Genomic DNA, 19,028 nt, shown 5'->3' with positions numbered 1-19,028 from the left:
AATTGAATTGAATTAAAGAGCGTTGTACTCTCAGGAACGGGCTCAGGTGTGTGTCTGCGATTGGCTGAGTGATGAACGTGTGTGTGTTTTGGTCCCACAGGATCTGGAGCAGCAGCTGGACGAGGAGGAAGCCGCCCGACAGAAGCTGCAGCTGGAGAAGGTCACGATGGAGGCCAAGCTCAAGAAAACCGAGGATGAAGTGATGATCCTGGACGACCAGAACAACAAGCTGTCCAAGGTCTGTCTCCACACACACACGCGCGCTGGTTTAGATGTTGTGTTCAAACGCTGGTGGTTTTCCTCACTGTTGTGTGTGTGTGTGTGTGTGTGTGTGTGTGTGTGTGTGTGTGCTGCTCCTGCAGGAGAAGAAGCTTCTGGAGGAGCGAGTCTCTGAGTTCACCACCAACCTGGCCGAGGAGGAGGAGAAGTCCAAGAGCCTGCAGAAGCTGAAGAACAAACACGAGGCCATGATCACAGACCTGGAGGGTGAGTGCAGAACCTCAGATCCTGACGCTGTTAGCAAAACACGAGCAGAAACTAAAGTTAGGCTTTTTGATCAGGGCTATAAAATCAGCATTTAACGTTTATTGTACTTTTATGTTTATTCATTGATCCAATTCATAATGTTCAAGTCATGTAAAATAGAGCATAATGCATATAATTCATAATGTATAAAGTATATATAGTTTATCATATGTTTGTTTATAGTGTGTATTAACTACACATAGATGCTATGAAGAAATCAGGCACTGGCTAACAGTGATGTGATTTGGTGGAGGATTGCCAGGATTGATACAGGATAAGTTGTGCTGAGTTGTCTGTGTGTGTGTGTTAGACCGTCTGCGTCGTGAGGAGAAGCAGCGTCAGGAGCTGGAGAAGAACCGCAGGAAGCTGGAGGGCGACTCCACGGAGCTGACGGATCAGATCGCAGAACTACAGGCCCAGATCGCTGAACTCAGAGCGCAGCTCGCCAAGAAGGAGGAGGAGCTGCAGGCGGCACTGGCCAGGTGTGTGTGTGTTTTTGTGTGTGTGTTAGCTGACCTACAGGAGACAATCACGATCAGGAACCGCTGCATTCCTGGGGTGTCTTTCCCGATAGCATCATTAGTTTCAACTACGGTCGCAAGTTCTGTCGTTATCAGCAGTTCAACAAGTCTGTGTTTCCCAAAAACATCGTTCTAACACACATTCACAAACAGCATCGCAAAGTTGTGTGTTTGGAACGACAGCTCTCGACCTGTGATTAGAAGCATAGGCCTAGTTTCTTGTTTGCATGACATGTGGACTCAATAAATCCTCATCTTGAGCCAAATAAGCAAGCTGACATTCAGTACAATCTTTTAATTAGAATACATACAAATGTCATTTACGTCTTTAGTTTGTCAAGAGATTTAAAGCACTGTTTTTGAAGAGTCTACTATGTAAGAACGAGCCTATGACTGAATCTGGAAATAAAGCAAAATAACTGAGAAAAATTAGAAATAGTCCTCAGATGTCATGTCCGTAATTTATAGCAAAACATGTAGCGTTAATTGGATCTCAAACAGATTCACTAAAAGTAGTTATTACACAACACCTGAGTGACATCATGAACCAACGTGGTTGAACGACCAATTTACGACAATACGGTTTCGGGAAACAGTCGTGACTAGCTAGTTGATGTCTTCAACGATGCATCGTACTACGGTAGTGAAGCAGAGAGCTACGCTGTTGTACGGTATCAACATATCCTTCACCTGTCTGATTCAAGTCCTGAAAAGTGAAGCCAAAGCGTCTCGATTGCCCCCCAGTGGCTGGTCCCAGTACAGCTCATATACCCTGACTCTCAATCGCCCCCCGGTGGCTGGTCCCAGTACAGCTCATATACCCTGACTCTCCATCGCCCCCCGGTGGCTGGTCCCAGTACAGCTCATAAACCCTGAGTCTCCATCGCCCCCCGGTGGCTGGTCCCAGTACAGCTCATAAACCCTGAGTCTCGATCGCCCCCCGGTGGCTGGTCCCAGTACAGCTCATAAACCCTGAGTCTCGATCGCCCCCCGGTGGCTGGTCCCAGTACAGCTCATAAACCCTGAGTCTCGATCGCCCCCCGGTGGCTGGTCCCAGTACAGCTCATAAACCCAGAGTCTCGATCGCCCCCTGGTGGCTGGTCCCAGTACAGCTCATAAACCCCGAGTCTCGATCGCCCCCTGGTGGCTGGTCCCAGTACAGCTCATAAACCCTGACTCTCGATCGCCCCCCCGGTGGCTGGTCCCAGTACAGCTCATAAACCCTGAGTCTCGATCGCCCCCCGGTGGCTGGTCCCAGTACAGCTCATAAACCCCGAGTCTCGATCGCCCCCCGGTGGCTGGTCCCAGTACAGCTCATAAACCCTGACTCTCGATCGCCCCCCCGGTGGCTGGTCCCAGTACAGCTCATAAACCCTGAGTCTCGATCGCCCCCCGGTGGCTGGTCCCAGTACAGCTCATAAACCCCGAGTCTCGATCGCCCCCCGGTGGCTGGTCTCAGTACAGCTCATAAACCCTGACTCTCGATCGCCCCCCGGTGGCTGGTCCCAGTACAGCTCATAAACCCTGAGTCTCGATCGCCCCCCGGTGGCTGGTCCCAGTACAGCTCATAAACCCTGAGTCTCGATCGCCCCCCGGTGGCTGGTCCCAGTACAGCTCATAAACCCCGAGTCTCGATCGCCCCCCGGTGGCTGGTCTCAGTACAGCTCATAAACCCTGACTCTCGATCGCCCCCCGGTGGCTGGTCCCAGTACAGCTCATAAACCCTGAGTCTCGACCGCCCCCCGGTGGCTGGTCCCAGTACAGCTCATAAACCCTGAGTCTCGATCGCCCCCCGGTGGCTGGTCCCAGTACAGCCCCCCCCCCCACAGCTCATAAACCCCGCCCTCCTCGGGAAGTCTAATGGACGCGAGGGAAACTAAACAATCAAATTACACTTCAAATACAGTTTTTCCAAAGATATTTTCTGTCATTTTAGGTAGTTTTATCATGCTGATGTAAGTTTAAGCGTTTGTTTTTTAAAAATAAGTTTGGTCTTAGTTAGTTATTTGATGCTATAAACACAGGAATGTGACGCCATGATTGACAGCTGTGATTGACAGCTTCTCTAAACGAAGTGTCACTGAGGCACCAATGGACTTTTTTAGGGGATTTTTCGGGAGGAGATTGGAGCTTCAACTTTAATTTCTGCATGTCCATAACTGTTTATTTCACACTGACACAATGAGTTGCTGTGAAGTAAACTTTGAGAGTGTGAGTGAGGGGCGGGACCTTAATATCCACAATATAATGTCCACTTCACGTTCACTACTGAAGAATCAGGTCCCAAATCAGCACAATGTGTCAGGGCCGTATTAGGACTTTGGCGGCTTCACTTTTCACCAATGGAAGAGAGTGAAGCGTCGTCCATCTTTTTTCCCAGTCTATGTTCTGCGTGTGTGTCTGACTGTTACTGTTTCACACCAGGATCGAGGAGGAAGCTGCGCAGAAGAACCTGGCACAGAAGAAGATCCGCGAGCTGGAGGCTCAGCTGAGTGAACTTCAGGAAGACCTGGAGCTGGAGCGGAACGCTCGAACCAAAGCTGAGAAACACCGGCGGGACCTGGGAGAGGAGCTGGAGGCCCTGAAGACTGAGCTGGAGGACACACTCGACTCCACAGCCGCGCAGCAGGAGCTCAGGTCAGCACACACACACACACACACACAAACACACACACTCATACACACACACACGCATTCTCACCGAGAAAGTTTCAGCTTTTCTCCAGAACCTGACACTTAAAGGTCTGCAGTCAAAATGAAAAGCTTGAACGGTTTTACATGCAAAAGTAAAAAAGTAAAAATAAATAAAAATCAAATTTAGTATTTTTACTATTATAGCATATAATAATTACAATATTATTTAAATGTATTATTGAACATTCTTTTTACTTTACCATTACATTTAGCTCTTCATTTTTTTTCATAATCAGTTTAAATAATAATAATATAAAAATATTTTATTTTATTATATTTTATTAGATATTATTTAACAGTACAATTTTGCATTGCAATTCTTAATTTTTATTAGTTAAAATAATAGTAATATGAAAAATTGTATTTTATAAAAAAAATATTATTATTATTATTAATAAATTTCATAATTTTTAATTTTATTAGATATTATTTTTCATGTAACAGTACAATCATGTAACAGCATTAGAATTCTTAATTTATACCTGGAGTTAAATAGTGATCACATAAAAACATTCATTTTATTTATATTTTATTATTATATTTTTTTATTTGATTAGATATTCATTTTTAATTTAACTGTAGAATTTCATTGCAATTCTTCATTTTTATTGTAGTAATAATAATAATATGAAAATAATAACTTAATTTTATTTTTATTACTATATTTCTTTTTTATTAGATACTACTTCTTAGTGTAACAGTACAATTGTATTCTAGATTTGTATAACTAGTTACATAATAATAATTAAAATAAGAAACTAATAGTAATTTTATTATTATTATATTTTTATCTTATTAGATATTCATTTTTTATTTAACAGTCCAATTACATTGCAGTTTTTAAGGTATTAAAGTAATAACATGAAAATAATAGCTCAATTTGACTATTATATTTTTATATTTTTTATTTGATAATCATTAATTTAACATTATGACTGTAATGCAGTTGTATTGTTATACAAAAAATGAATCTCTAAAAGTAAAAAAAAAAAAAAAATTATATATATACAGTGAGGAAAATAAGTATTTGAACACCCTGCTATTTTGCAAGTTCTCCCACTTAGAAATCATGGAGGGGTCTGAAATTGTCATCGTAGGTGCATGTCCACTGTGAGAGACATAATCTAAAAAAAAAAATCCAGAAATCACAATGTATGATTTTTTTACTATTTATTTGTATGATACAGCTGCAAATAAGTATTTGAACACCTGAGAAAATCAATGTTAATATTTGGTACAGTAGCCTTTGTTTGCAATTACAGAGGTCAAACGTTTCCTGTAGTTTTTCACCAGGTTTGCACACACTGCAGGAGGGATTTTGGCCCACTCCTCCACACAGATCTTCTCTAGATCAGTCAGGTTTCTGGGCTGTCGCTGAGAAACACGGAGTTTGAGCTTCCTCCAAAGATTCTCTATTGGGTTTAGGTCTGGAGACTGGCTAGGCCACGCCAGAACCTTGATATGCTTCTTACAGAGCCACTCCTTGGTTATCCTGGCTGTGTGCTTCGGGTCATTGTCATGTTGGAAGACTCAGCCTCGACCCATCTTCAATGCTCTAACTGAGGGGAAGGAGGTTGTTCCCCAAAATCTCGCAATACATGGCCCTGGTCATCCTCTCCTTAATACAGTGCAGTCGCCCTGTCCCATGTGCAGAAAAACACCCCCAAAGCATGATGCTACCACCCCCATGCTTCACAGTAGGATGGTGTTCTTGGGATGGTACTCATCATTCTTCTTCCTCCAAACACGTTTAGTGGAATTATGACCAAAAAGTTCTATTTTGGTCTCATCTGACCACATGACTTTCTCCCATGACTCTTCTGGATCATCCAAATGGTCATTGGCAAACTTAAGACAGGCCTTGACATGTGCTGGTTTAAGCAGGGGAACCTTCCGTGCCATGCATGATTTCAAACCATGAGGTCTTAGTGTATTACCAACAGTAACCTTGGAAACGGTGGTCCCAGCTCTTTTCAGGTCATTGACCAGCTCCTCCTGTGTAGTTCTGGGCTGATTTCTCACCTTTCTTATGATCATTGAGACCCCACGAGGTGAGATCTTGCATGGAGCCCCAGTCCGAGGGAGATTGACAGTCATGTTTAGCTTCTTCCATTTTCTAATGATTGCTCCAACAGTGGACCTTTTTTCACCAAGCTGCTTGGCAATTTCCCCGTAGCCCTTTCCAGCCTTGTGGAGGTGTACAATTTTGTCTCTAGTGTCTTTGGACAGTTCTTTGGTCTTGGCCATGTTAGTAGTTGGATTCTTACTGATTGTATGGGGTGGACAGGTGTCTTTATGCAGCTAACGACCTCAAACAGGTGCATCTAATTTAGGATAATAAATGGAGTGGAGGTGGATATTTTAAAGGCAGACTAACAGGTCTTTGAGGGTCAGAATTCTAGCTGATAGACAGGTGTTCAAATACTTATTTGCAGCTGTATCATACAAATAAATAGTTAAAAAATCATATATTGTGATTTCTGGATTTTTTTTTTTAGATTATGTCTCTCACAGTGGACATGCACCTACGATGACAATTTCAGATCCCTCCATGATTTCCAAGTGGGAGAACTTGCAAAATAGCAGGGTGTTCAAATACTTATTTTCCTCACTGTATATATCTATATATAATTTTTTTTTTTTTTTTTTTTTACTTTTAGAGATTCATTTTTTGTATAACAATACAACTGCATTACAGTTCTTAATTTTATAAGTCTATTTAAAATGTTCGAAGTACAGTTAAAATAGTCAATAATAATACGAAAATAATAATTCAATATAGCTGATTTTACAACAGTGGAAATGTAATGTCCATTTTTACAGTCAGTGCAAAGACCATTTTATATTCTCAGTTTTTTTGAACACCTTTAAAAACAAATATGTAAATTGTCATCAGAGTTTGGTTGAATTTGGCTGACGTTCCTCACGCGTGTGTGTGTTTGGTGCAGGACGAAGCGTGAGACTGAAGTGGCTCATCTGAAGAAGACTCTGGAGGACGAGGCTAAGGTTCACGAGCAGCTTGTGGCTGAGATGCGGCAGAAACACGGTCAGGCCTTTGACGAGCTCAACGAGCAGCTGGAGCAGGTCAAACGGGTAAGACACACACTCACACACACCTGAGATCAGTCACACGCATGCGCTTCTGTGTCCTCACTCACTCTCTCTCGCTGGTCTCTGTGGACAGAACAAGGTGTCGGTGGAGAAGACGAAGCAGGCTCTGGAGTCGGAGAGGAACGAGCTGCAGATCGAGCTGCAGACGCTCATGCAGGGTAAAGGAGAGTCTGAGCACCGCAGGAAGAAAGCAGAGACACAGGTGCAGGAGCTGCAGGTCAAACACGCCGAGAGCGAGAGACAGAGGCTTGAACTGGCCGAGAGAGTCAACAAGATGCAGGTGCGCAACAACAACAACACACTTACACTGCAGAATGCTCATGTTAGAAAACACTAGTGAACAACAGATTTAAATCAACAGGCCACAAGAGACTCAACGTGAATAAATACAAAAAGAAATAAAAAAAAAAAAATATATATATATATATATATATATATATATATATATATTTCAGTGATTTCCAAACTGCCACGTAAGAAAAAAAAAATCATGCTTTGGTAAATCTTAATTGGCATAAAATGTTGAAATTCTGACATAAAACGGCAAAATCATGAGATGAAAAGTCAAAATTATAACATTAAAAGTCAAAATAATGTTGTTTTTTTGGTTTTTTTTACAAAATTTGACTTTTTATGTCATAATTTGACTTTTCACAGATGTAATTATGAGTTGATTATGATCACAGAAGTTTGTAAGTCAACAATCACTATTTATGTTAGAATTTTGATTTACTGTCTTATGTCTTAATTTCAATTTTCTGTAGTAATTTCATCTTTGAATGTCACAATTTCAACTATTTGTCATAATAATAATAATAATAATAATAATCATGCATATAATATCACATCAATTTTTGTCATAACTTCTACTTTGTATGTTATAGTTACGATTTACCAAAGCATGATTTTTGTAGCAAAAATGGGCTTCCATACTTTAGTCACCCGTGAAATATTTTCTGGAAGTACCTTGGATAATTTAAGTTATTATTTCAATAATTTAACGACACATTCGCATGTCCCTGGTCCTCTGGTAACGGTCTATGGTCACATAACATAAAATATTTCACCTTTATTTATTAAGTGTTTTATTTCGACCACTTTTTTTACACTCTAGATCTGATGATATTCCATTTGAACTTGTGTTTAAGTGGTTATTGTAATATTAATGCTCATCTTCCTCTTCAGCTGGAGCTGGATAACGTCAACAGTCTGCTGAGTGAAGCCGAAGGGAAGTCCATCAAAGCCACGAAGGACTGGTCCACCGTAGAGTCGCAGCTGCAGGACGTGCAGGTACACATGAGGGAACAACACTGAGGGATCATGGGATACTCCTGCAGGGGTGTGTCGCTCACCTGAGTGTGTGTGTGTCTGCAGGAAGTGCTTCAGGAGGAGACGCGTCAGAAGTTGTCTCTGAACACACGTCTGCGTCAGCTGGAGGACGAGCAGAACAGCCTGAAGGAGCAGCTGGAGGAGGAGGAGGAGGCCAAGAGGAACCTGGAGAAGCAGCTCAACACCATGCAGGCGCAGGTACACACACACGCAACTCTAGTGCTCTACACAATTCTATAGTTGTGCTCTGTTCTAAAATAGTTCATCAGAACTGTCTGAAACATCCTCAAAACAAACGAATGTCTCTAGTTTAGAGCTTACGTGGTGTAACAAAGTGAAATTCACTTTGCTAGCTGTAGTAATGTTTGATTTCTGGGTGATTTTTGTTCATTTGAGTCGGTTCTGTTCATAAAATGTTCTGAATGATGTAGTGAATATAGAATTTTCACCACAGAAGTTGATTAGATTTGTTAATTTGAGTCAGTTCTGGTTATAAAGTGGTCTGAATCAAAATAGCTTTTTTAACACACATGATTATGGAAATTCATTGAAAATTCTATAGTGAATATAGAATTTTCACTATAGAATTTGATTAGAATTTAATTTGTTCATTTGAGTTGGTTCTGTTCATAAAGTGGTCTGAATGATTCATTAAAGGTCTGAATCAAAATGTTTTTTTTTTTATCCTTTTCCAGTGAACAAAAATGATTGTGGAATTCCACTATAGAATTTTTATAGAAACTATAGAAATTTGTTGTAGATTGTTAATTTTAGTTGGTTCTGGTTATAAAGTGGTCTGAATCAAAATGGCTTTTTTAACACACATGATTATGGAAATTCATTGAAAATTCTATAGTGAATATAGAATTTTCACTATAGAATTTGATGTGTTCATTTGAGTTGGTTCTGTTCATAAAGTGGTCTGAATGATTCATTAAAGGTCTGAATCAAAATGGCTTTTTTATCCTTCTCCAGTGAACACAAATGATTATGGAATTCCACTATAGAATTTTTATAGAAACTATAGAAATTTGTTGTAGATTGTTATTTGTAAAACACAAATGATTGTGGAAATTCATTGAAAGTTCAATAGTGAAAATAGAATTTGATCTGCTGTAGATTTGTTTTTCAGTCGGTTCTGTTCATAAAGTGGTCTAAATGATTCATTAATGGTCTGATTTTTCGTGAACACAAATGATTGTGGAATAGAATAGCTTATAGAAAATAGGAATATATAACTTATAGAATAGCTTTATTTTTTATAATTTTTGCAATGAATTGTTTTGTTAAATTAGATCATTTTCTTTATTTTAATGGTATTATGATTTTTTTTTAACTTCTACTCTTTTCATGCTGCTAAAATGGCTTTTTTAGCCAAAAAAATAGCATACTGTTAAGTCTATACTGTGTAGTGCATGCTATTGTTTTTCAACTTTTTTAATGGTACAAATGTATTTGATGCATGAATATATGCAACAGTGTAATAAGTCTCATTACACACTGACTCTCTGAGTGTGTGTGTGTGTGTGGTGCAGCTGGTGGACATGAAGAAGAAGATGGAGCTGGAGGCGGGCTCTCTGGAGAGCGCTGAGGAGACGAAGAAGCGTGTTCAGCGAGATCTGGAGAGTGTGACGCAGCGTCTGGACGAGAGATGCTCCGCCTTCGACAAGCTGGACAAGACCAAGACCCGCTTACAGCAGGAGCTGGACGACATGCTGGTGGACCAGGACCACCTCCGGCAGATCGTGTCCAACCTGGAGAAGAAGCAGAAGAAGTTCGACCAGGTGAGACGACTGAACATCAGCTCAAACTACTGCAAATCAATGTCTATTTTAACTTTAAAAATGAATTAAACTAAGACAAAGTAATCTTTAAACAACATGGGCATTTTAATATGCGTTTTTTTCTAGTTGTGTTGAGCATTTTCACTCATTTTCTTTTAATTTTTATATTTATTTTAGTTTTGCTGTTTTCAGTTTTAGTAATGTAGTTACAAAGTATAGTTTAGAAATTTAGTAACAAAGTAATTTATGTATTTTTTTCTAAAATTTCCTTTAAAAGAATAAAATATTAAAACGATGTGCATTTTTAATATATATTTTATGAATTTACATTTTCTAGTAAAATAAATAAATAATTTTGTTTAGTTTATTTGTTTTAGGGATGTCATTTTAAAATATTTTATCAGGTGTTTTTTAATCCTTGAAAAAAAAAAATCCAAAAACAACATCAGGTATTTTTAAATACCTTAAAGTAATGTTTTTGTACATTTTCCTTGTTGTAGTTTTTAATTTAATATATATATATATATATATTTATATTTATATTTTTTAGGAATGTAATTTTTCATAAACTCAATTTTAAATATTTTGTGTCAGGTAAATGACCTGCATTTTTACTACACATTTTTCAAATAGAATTTTTTTGTAGTTATACCAAAGTTTTTTTTCCAAATATATTAATTAGTTTTTAATTAAAAATACTTGTGTTTATTTTAGTTTAAGGGATGTAGTTTTCCAGCTGAACCTGAGTGGCGAGTGCCTGACGTGCGTGTGTTTTGCAGATGCTGGCGGAGGAGAAGTCGATCTCCTCCCGATACGCAGAGGAGCGTGACCGGGCCGAGGCCGAGGCCCGTGAGAAGGAGACCCGCGTGTTAGCACTGGCCCGAGAGCTGGAGGCCGTCACCGACCTGAAGGAGGAGCTGGACCGAACCAACAAACTGCTCCGCGCCGAGATGGAGGACCTGGTGTCCTCAAAGGACGACGTTGGCAAGAGCGTAAGGGCCTTTTCCAGTTCCACCAAACCTGTGCTGCATCTCAGTTCACCTGCTTACACCACGCCCTCAAACTATGCACTCTATTGTGAAGTAAAAGTGCATACTTTTGAGTGTGTAGCAGAAGAGTACACAAGCTTAGGGACAGACTATCACGTCATACAATAGCATCTTTACGGTTGCTCTCTGTCACTTAGTTTCACACATCCTGTCACAGTAAACTGGCCTGTCAATCATCTTGTCACAGTCAAAATTCTCAACATTTAATTTCATTTCCGTATCAGAGAGAAATGCAGAAGCTCGTTGATCTGCAGTCACGGGTCTTTCATGCAGAGATATTAATGCATAATGATGCATTTAAAAGTTAATGGCCAAACGGATCTTTATGAAAGCCCACAGTGTTGTTGCAGGTTAAATATAACATGGATAACATTAAATTGATTTTTTTTATCAGGTTAAACTTTGATTAGTCACTCAAACATTTTATCTCTAAACCTCTACTTAACCATCGGTCGCGCATATCCGCCATGTTTTGTATTTTTTTAACACTTTTTACTCGTGTTTGTAGTTTCTCCTCCAAAGCGCAGTGGATTGTGGGTAATATTAGCTGTTATAGTGAGCGCGGATCCACACTTTGAAGTAATATAGATATAATAGTAGACCATCCGGGGACTTCTGGCATACACTTTTCAACACAATGTGCTTTGGGACACTTATTCTAATCTCACACACTGTTTGGGATGGATAGTGTGGACATTGAGATGCAGGGCTGGAGTTCATTAGTCTGACGGTTTCTCTCTCTCTCTCTCTCTCTCAGGTGCACGATCTGGAGAAGTCGAAGCGCTCGATGGAGCAGCAGCTGGAGGAGATGAAGACTCAGCTGGAGGAGCTGGAGGACGAGCTTCAGGCCACTGAAGATGCCAAGCTGCGTCTGGAGGTCAACATGCAGGCCATGAAGGCTCAGTACGAGCGAGACCTGCAGGGCCGGGACGAGCTGGGAGAGGAGAAGAAGAGGCAGCTCGTCAAACAGGTGCCAATACAACACACACTCCACTGATGAAACATGCGGCTGTACTTATCATTATTTCATTGATGATTTGTTATTCGATTAATCTGTCGATTAATTCCTTGATTAATCAGATTAAAATGCCACTTTTTATTTACTGTGTGTGTATGTGTATATATATCTATAAACTACATGTATAAATTGGCTTTTTTATATTGATTAATCGAGGAAATAATCTAAATAATTAACATATGAACATGTATAAACAATAGCTCAATTAATCTGTTGATTATTTCCATGATTAATCTGATTAAAATGTCACTTTATATATATATATATATATATACATATATATACATCTTTATACTGCATTTGTATAAATTGGCTTTTTTATATGATTAATCGAGGAAGTAATCGACATGTATAAACAAGATGATGATGATGATTTATCTGTCGATTATTTCCTCGATTAATTGGATGAAGAAGCAGAGTTTTAGATATATATATTCACAGTTGTTGCAGCAGTGGTTGATGTTGTTGTGTGTGTGTGTTTTGAGGTGCGTGAGATGGAGATGGAGCTGGAGGACGAGCGTAAGCAGCGCACGGTGGCGATGGCGGCGCGTAAGAAGATGGAACTGGACCTGAAGGAGCTGGAGGCCGCCATCGACCAGGCCAACAAGAGCCGCGACGAGGCGCTCAAGCAGCTCAAGAAAGTGCAGGTTCGTCCTCAGCGCCAGAAAACACACACTCCTGTGATGAGCTCAACAACTCTTCAAAATACTCACACTTAGCCTTTTGTGTGCAAAAACTGTGGTGAGGCAAATTAAATGTTTACCAGTCATTAAATAAATAATAATAATCAATAAAACATTAAATACACACTGTTTGAAAAGCATAAATACAAGTCATAAGAGCTTAGTAATAATACAGGTATTGATTTGATTCAGATTTTATTTATTAGGCTATATACTGTATTTGTTATTATATATTTATATATATACTGTATTTTGTTAATATTTTTATATTGTTTTTCATTTGAATTTAGTTGTGCATTTTTATCACTTTTATTAGTTTAGTTCTTCAATTTAAAATCCACGAAAATGAGAAATTATTTCAGCAAGTTGCCTTAACTACATTTATCATTTTAATTTAGTTTAAGTACTTAATTCAAATTGAAATAAATAAATAAAAATACTAAAAAGTACCAAATTAAAATGGAAAATATTCAAACAAATTCTAAATATTTAAAACTATATGGCCCGGTTTCACAGACAGGGCTTAGACTAAGCCAGGATTAGACCATAGATCAATTAGGACATTTAAGTAATTTTTATAAACATGCTTAGAAAAAAACATTACCGATGTGCATCTTAAAACTAAAAAGGCACTGATATATTTTTAAGATCAGTCAGTGCAAGTTTATTTCAGTGGAAACAGCTCAGACTTACATTTTAGTCTAGGACTAGTCTTAAGCCCTGTCTGTGAAACCAGGGGTTAAAGTACTAAATACTAATACTGATAGTAAAATACCATGTAACATCTCAAATGACTCATATTTTAAGGATGAATTCATGTGACGTACTGACTAGCGTTACATTCTGCCTCATGGACTTCCATGTTAAATGCTTTAATACGAATTATTTTAACACGTTGTCTGTTGTAATGGACGTTACGCCACAAAACACTCCTTAACCAGTCTACAAGCGGAACTGAGTGATCGTGTGTGCTGTTGTGTTTCAGGCTCAGATGAAGGACCTGCTGAGGGAGCTGGACGACACGCGCCTGTCCCGCGAGGAGATTCTGGCACAGAGCAAAGAGAACGAGAAGAAGGTGAAGAGCATGGAGGCCGAGATGATCCAGCTGCAGGAGGTCAGTGTGTTCTCTCTCTCTCTCTCTCTCTCTCTCTCTCTCTCTCTCTCTCTCTCTCTCTCTCTCTCTCTCTCTCTCTCTCTCTCTCTCTCTCTCTCCTCATCGCATAGGGTCATGGATCAGTCTGACGTCTCTCTTTTCTCTCGATGCGTTTGCAGGAACTGGCGGCTGCCGAGCGAGCCAAGAGACAAGCGCAGCAGGAGAGAGACGAACTGCAGGACGAGATCAACAACCAGGCCGCTAAAGGGTGAGAAAACATTTAGATCACGTCATTATCACATCAGTAATGTGAGATGATGATTTACATATTTTTAGGGGGGGAAATACTGCTAAAAATCTTTCATTGTTATCAAGAACACAGACTTTTGTATTTACAATAAATAAATTGAAAACTTTATTTTTAAATGCCCAACTGTTTTATTATTTTTTGGACTAAAAAAAACGTAGTTTTTAAGAAAATATGATTCAGAACTGAGGCATTAATATTCTTCCAGTGTTTCGATTTGATTTTTCTATTTGATTTCCCTAATGGGAAAATATATAATAATGACGTGTGTGTGTGTGTGTGTGATCAGTGCTCTGGGCTCGGAGGAGAGGAGGCGTCTGGAGGCTCGTATCGCTCAGCTGGAGGAGGAACTGGAGGAGGAGCAAAACAACACAGAGCTGGTGAACGATCGGCTGAAGAGATCCCTGCTGCAGGTCCGACACACTCCCGAGATTAACTAAACCTGTTCTCTGTCTATGAAATGTCTACGAATATCTCTCTCGTTTGTCTGTAGACGGACGAAAGATTAACTAAACCTGTTCTCTGTCTATGAAATATCTACGAATATCTCTCTCGTTTGTCTGTAGACGGACGAAAGATTAACAAAACGTGTTCTGTGTCTACGAATATCACTCTCGTTTTTCTGTAGACAGATGAAAGATTAACAAAACCTGTTCTGTGTCTACAAAATGTCTACGAATATTGTCTCTTTTGTCTGTAGACAGACGAAAGATTAACAAAACGTGATCTGTCTACGAAATGTTACGAATATCTTTCTTGTTTGTCTGTAGACTGACGAAAGATTAAAAAAAGTGTTGTCTACGAATATCGCTCTCGTTTGTCTGTAGACCGTCGAAAGATTAAAAAACTTGTTCTATGTCTACGAAATGTCTATGAATATCTCGTTTGTCTGTAGACGAACGCAAGATTAACAAAACGTGATCTGTGTCTACGAAATGTCTTCGAATATCTCTCTCGTTTGTAGACCGTCGAAAGATTAAAAAACGTGTTCTGTGTCTACGAATATCTCTCGTTTGTCTTTCTGCCTACATTTTTTTTTTTTTTTTTTTTTAAATCTTTGATGGACGAAAGATTAAAAAAATGTGTTCTGTGTCTATGAAATGTCTATGAATATCTCTCGTTTGTCTGTAGTCGGACGAAAGATTAACAACACGTGTTCTGTGTCTACGAATATCTCTCGTTTCTCTTTAGACGGATGAAAGATTAAAAACGTGTTCTGTGTCTACGAAATGTCTACCAATATCTCTCTCTCTCTCTCTCTCTCTCTCTCTGTGTGTAGACGGACCAGATAAACGTGGAGCTGACGGCCGAGCGCAGCACCACACAGCGTCTGGAAGGCGCTCGATCACAGATGGAGCGGCAGAACAAGGAGCTGAAGCTCAAGCTGACTGAACTGGAGGGAGCCGTGAAGAGCAAGTACAAGGCCTCCATCGCCGCCCTGGAGGCCAAGATCATTCAGCTGGAGGAGCAGCTCGACGTCGAGACCAAGTGAGGGGAATCCACGATACATAGTTGCATTTTTGTATTGCGATATATTGTGACACCCCTACTATGTACCATACAAGATATATCAATTACATACTAACTTAGATGCATTTTTATTTGTAGACATAAATGTATATTTCTAATGACAGTAAAAGCACTGGACTGATTGTGTATGATGTGTGTGTTTAGAGAGCGGCAGCAGGCGTCCAAACTGGTGCGTCGTACAGAGAAGAAGCTGAAGGAGGTGATTCTGCAGGTGGACGACGAGAGACGCAACTCCGAGCAGTTTAAAGACCAGGTGACTCACGCTCTCTGTGCACATTACACCACCGCCGCACGTTTGAGCAGATTGTGACGCTGGTTGTGATTGTCTGCAGTCGGACAAGTTGAACAGCCGCATGAAGCAGCTGAAGCGTCAGCTGGAGGAGGCGGAGGAGGAGGCGCAGCGAGCGAACGCTAACCGCAGGAAACTGCAGAGAGAGCTGGAGGACGCCACCGAATCGGCCGACGCCATGAACCGCGAGGTCAACAGTCTGAAGAGCAAACTCAGGTGCGCAACAACACCACAGATGCAATTATTAATCACGACTGATGACACGTACTGAGAAATCTCATCTCGGAATTATTGCACGTTCACATCAGGGTTGTTGTAAACTAAAACTATAAATGGTTCATTGCGGTTATTTGAGATAAGTTTCAATTTCAATCACCTTTTGCCATCCAAATAAAGTAAGTTATATTTTGGTTATATAATATTAGGTTACACTTTATTTGAAGGTGTCATTGTTACAGTGTAATTATATATTTAAGTACTGAGTAATAATGAGCCACTACATGTACTTACTATAGGGTTAGGCTAGGATTAGGGTTTGGTTGAGGGTTAGTTGCATGTAATTATGCATAATTTACTGTTATTACTATGTAACACATGTAACAAGGACACTGTAAAATAAAGTGTTACCTTATGTTAAAATGATACATTTTCACAACAATAAAGTAAGTCAAATGAGCCTGAGTAAAGAAGGCTTACACTGTAAGTGACAAGGCAAACTCAGGTGCGCAAGAACAGCACAGCTAAACCATATATCGGTTACTCTCGTCATTTTGCTCAATATTTCAGTTGCGATTATTAATCCGTCAATTTGAGAAATGTTATATTTCATCAGTTATAGCACGTTCACATCAGGGTTATAAAATAAATCATAGCTACAAATTTCAGCTAGCTAGCTTGCAAAGGCAGCATTTCTCATTTTGGTTTAGTTTAACTTTTGATACTAAACTAATACTGAAATTAAAATGAATACAAACTATTTAGACATTTAAAAATGACAGAAATGGAACAAAATTACTAAAACTTTCAAATTAAACTGAAAATATAAAAATAAAAACTATAATAGTGTACACTGCTTCACATAAGCACAAATAAAGGGAATGTCAACTCGTACGCATGTTTTATTTTACCTAATCTAGTTTCCTGATTTATTATATTAATCATATAAATTAATACATTCTCCGGTTTAATTATGTATACAATAATTGCAAAAATACATTCCAATTATGTTCAACTATTTGGAATTTTTCTATTGTTCTTTTTTTTTATCTGATCTTGTTTCCGCCACGGAATAAAACAATTTAAAAGGTAATTTCGACTTTATATCACGCAATTGCAAGAAAGAAAGTCTTGAGTTTATGAAATTAAAGTCGCAATGAGATAAAATAAAGAAAATTAAAAGTTGCGTTCCGTGTAACAAGCTTCCAGAATGTTCCTATCCTTTTTCTTTTTAGATTACGCAATAAAAAAAAAAAAAACAGTTTTCAGGACAAGTCTCCAGAGGGTCAATATCCCAGTACCTTGCATATGTGATCAAATGCATATCTGACATTGAAATGTGTGTTTTTGTGTCCAGGCGTGGCGATTTACCCTTCACCATGCGTCGCATCGTCAGCCGCTCGGGAATCGAGAGCGATGAAGACCCAGAGGCCAAGAGCGAAACCCCCGAACCCAAACCAGAGTGAAAGAAGCCGAACCGCAGCGTTCCCTCACACACAGACACACACACACACACACGCCGGACGATAACGTCCAGGAAAACTCAGAGATTCCTTCTCGTCTTTTTATATTATCGTTATTTTAGTGCCATAGTGTATTAAAAAAAACACACACAATGGTTCTCTTGACAATCACACTCAACAGCTTCACTCGCACTGAGGACCAAATTCGTGTTTTCATGTCATCGTCTAGATTAGAAAAGAGCGGAATGATATTTTTTGTAAGGACACATTCCCTCAATGATAGTCCCGATTCTGGATCTATTTTTCTAAGTGAAGTAAAAGAAAAAAAGAGTAAAAAAAAAAAAAAAGTGAAGAAAGAACTTATTTGAAGGGGACCAAAGCGACGTTGCTTTCTACACAACTGTATTTTATTCGTAAGTTTTTATAATGGTATAAGGATGAACATAGCGCTTGCGCCTCTGCTGGTAAATAAGAGATTGTGATGATAATTACAGATAGTATCATACAGTTACGCTTTCTGGGCTTTACACACAAATAAGGCATTTAGTAATTCAAACCAGCACGGAAAATATTAGAGATTGTCACCATATATGCACATGAAATGGGGAAAGATTTGTGTCTGTTTGTTCTGAGCAATAAAAGGTGTGTGTTTTTCGCACTGTTGCTGCAGATTGAAGGAATAAAGACAGAGTAGGCAATGCACGAACTCATTTAGACTATGCACTATCGCCTTAAATCTACTATTTGGATATTTTCTGATCCTCTTTTCCTTCAAGTATATGTGTCTTTATTAATGTTCAGGGCATGAAGGGTGGATGGGTTGACGGTTTCTCTCACACACATACACACTGTAAACTCTGAGCACGGCTTCGCAGGGCGGGAATCCACCGTTTGGCGGGAGTTTTTGAAATATGGAACGGTTTCCGTGGCTACCTCTGATCACGTTTAAAACTCTCTGACATCATATTTGATTATTCCGCGATCTGTATTGGATTTCTCTTTCGGGGTTTCTCTCAGAAAGGCAGAGATTATTCTGTTGAGGATTTTTTTAAGGGGTTGGCGATCTCACTCCTCGAAGCTCGTGCTCAGTTTCTGCTTTTCCGCTCACACTGCTGGGAAGTGAGAGAAATGTACTATTATTGATTATGTATGGATACGTAGAGCATTTTTCTCTCTCATTCTCATTGTCTCCCAATAATGACTTTGTGATGTTGTGTTATGTTCTCTCTCTGCAGCTCCTAAATGATATCTGGAGAGATTTGTCATAAATCGTTATAATGATATGCAATAAAATGGCTTTTCCAAAACCGCTTTAAGTGTATGTCTCTTGACTTGATCTTTTTTTTTTTTATTCTAGCTACAAAACAAGGTCCATAAACTTAATTTAAATAGTAAAATGGACTGCTCAACCCACTA

General features: G+C 39.3%; 1 protein-coding gene across 2 annotated transcripts in view; it reads left to right on the top strand.

Moving 5' to 3' along the window:
• The window catches only part of myh9b (myosin, heavy chain 9b, non-muscle), a 54,414-nt gene extending 35,712 nt beyond the window's left edge, over nucleotides 1-18,702 (top strand). For both annotated transcript variants that reach the window (XM_079880525.1, XM_079880524.1), the window contains 19 exons: nucleotides 101-238; nucleotides 363-486; nucleotides 836-1,007; nucleotides 3,471-3,683; nucleotides 6,689-6,833; nucleotides 6,925-7,131; nucleotides 8,037-8,141; nucleotides 8,226-8,378; nucleotides 9,716-9,964; nucleotides 10,744-10,956; nucleotides 11,771-11,983; nucleotides 12,517-12,678; nucleotides 13,700-13,828; nucleotides 13,987-14,075; nucleotides 14,404-14,527; nucleotides 15,394-15,602; nucleotides 15,789-15,897; nucleotides 15,977-16,149; nucleotides 17,507-18,702. In XM_079880525.1, the coding sequence (XP_079736651.1) occupies nucleotides 101-238; nucleotides 363-486; nucleotides 836-1,007; nucleotides 3,471-3,683; nucleotides 6,689-6,833; nucleotides 6,925-7,131; nucleotides 8,037-8,141; nucleotides 8,226-8,378; nucleotides 9,716-9,964; nucleotides 10,744-10,956; nucleotides 11,771-11,983; nucleotides 12,517-12,678; nucleotides 13,700-13,828; nucleotides 13,987-14,075; nucleotides 14,404-14,527; nucleotides 15,394-15,602; nucleotides 15,789-15,897; nucleotides 15,977-16,149; nucleotides 17,507-17,615 (3,036 nt within the window). In that variant the 3' untranslated portion in view covers nucleotides 17,616-18,702. The remainder of the gene's footprint in view (nucleotides 1-100; nucleotides 239-362; nucleotides 487-835; nucleotides 1,008-3,470; nucleotides 3,684-6,688; nucleotides 6,834-6,924; nucleotides 7,132-8,036; nucleotides 8,142-8,225; nucleotides 8,379-9,715; nucleotides 9,965-10,743; nucleotides 10,957-11,770; nucleotides 11,984-12,516; nucleotides 12,679-13,699; nucleotides 13,829-13,986; nucleotides 14,076-14,403; nucleotides 14,528-15,393; nucleotides 15,603-15,788; nucleotides 15,898-15,976; nucleotides 16,150-17,506) is intronic.
• Nucleotides 18,703-19,028: the final 326 nt, after the last annotated feature.

Source organism: Squalius cephalus, assembly GCF_949319135.1.
Source record: "Squalius cephalus genome assembly, chromosome: 1".
Classification (NCBI taxonomy): Eukaryota; Metazoa; Chordata; class Actinopteri; order Cypriniformes; family Leuciscidae; genus Squalius; species Squalius cephalus.
Note: the sequence above shows the minus strand (reverse complement) of the source record. Positions and strands in the feature narration are given on the sequence as shown.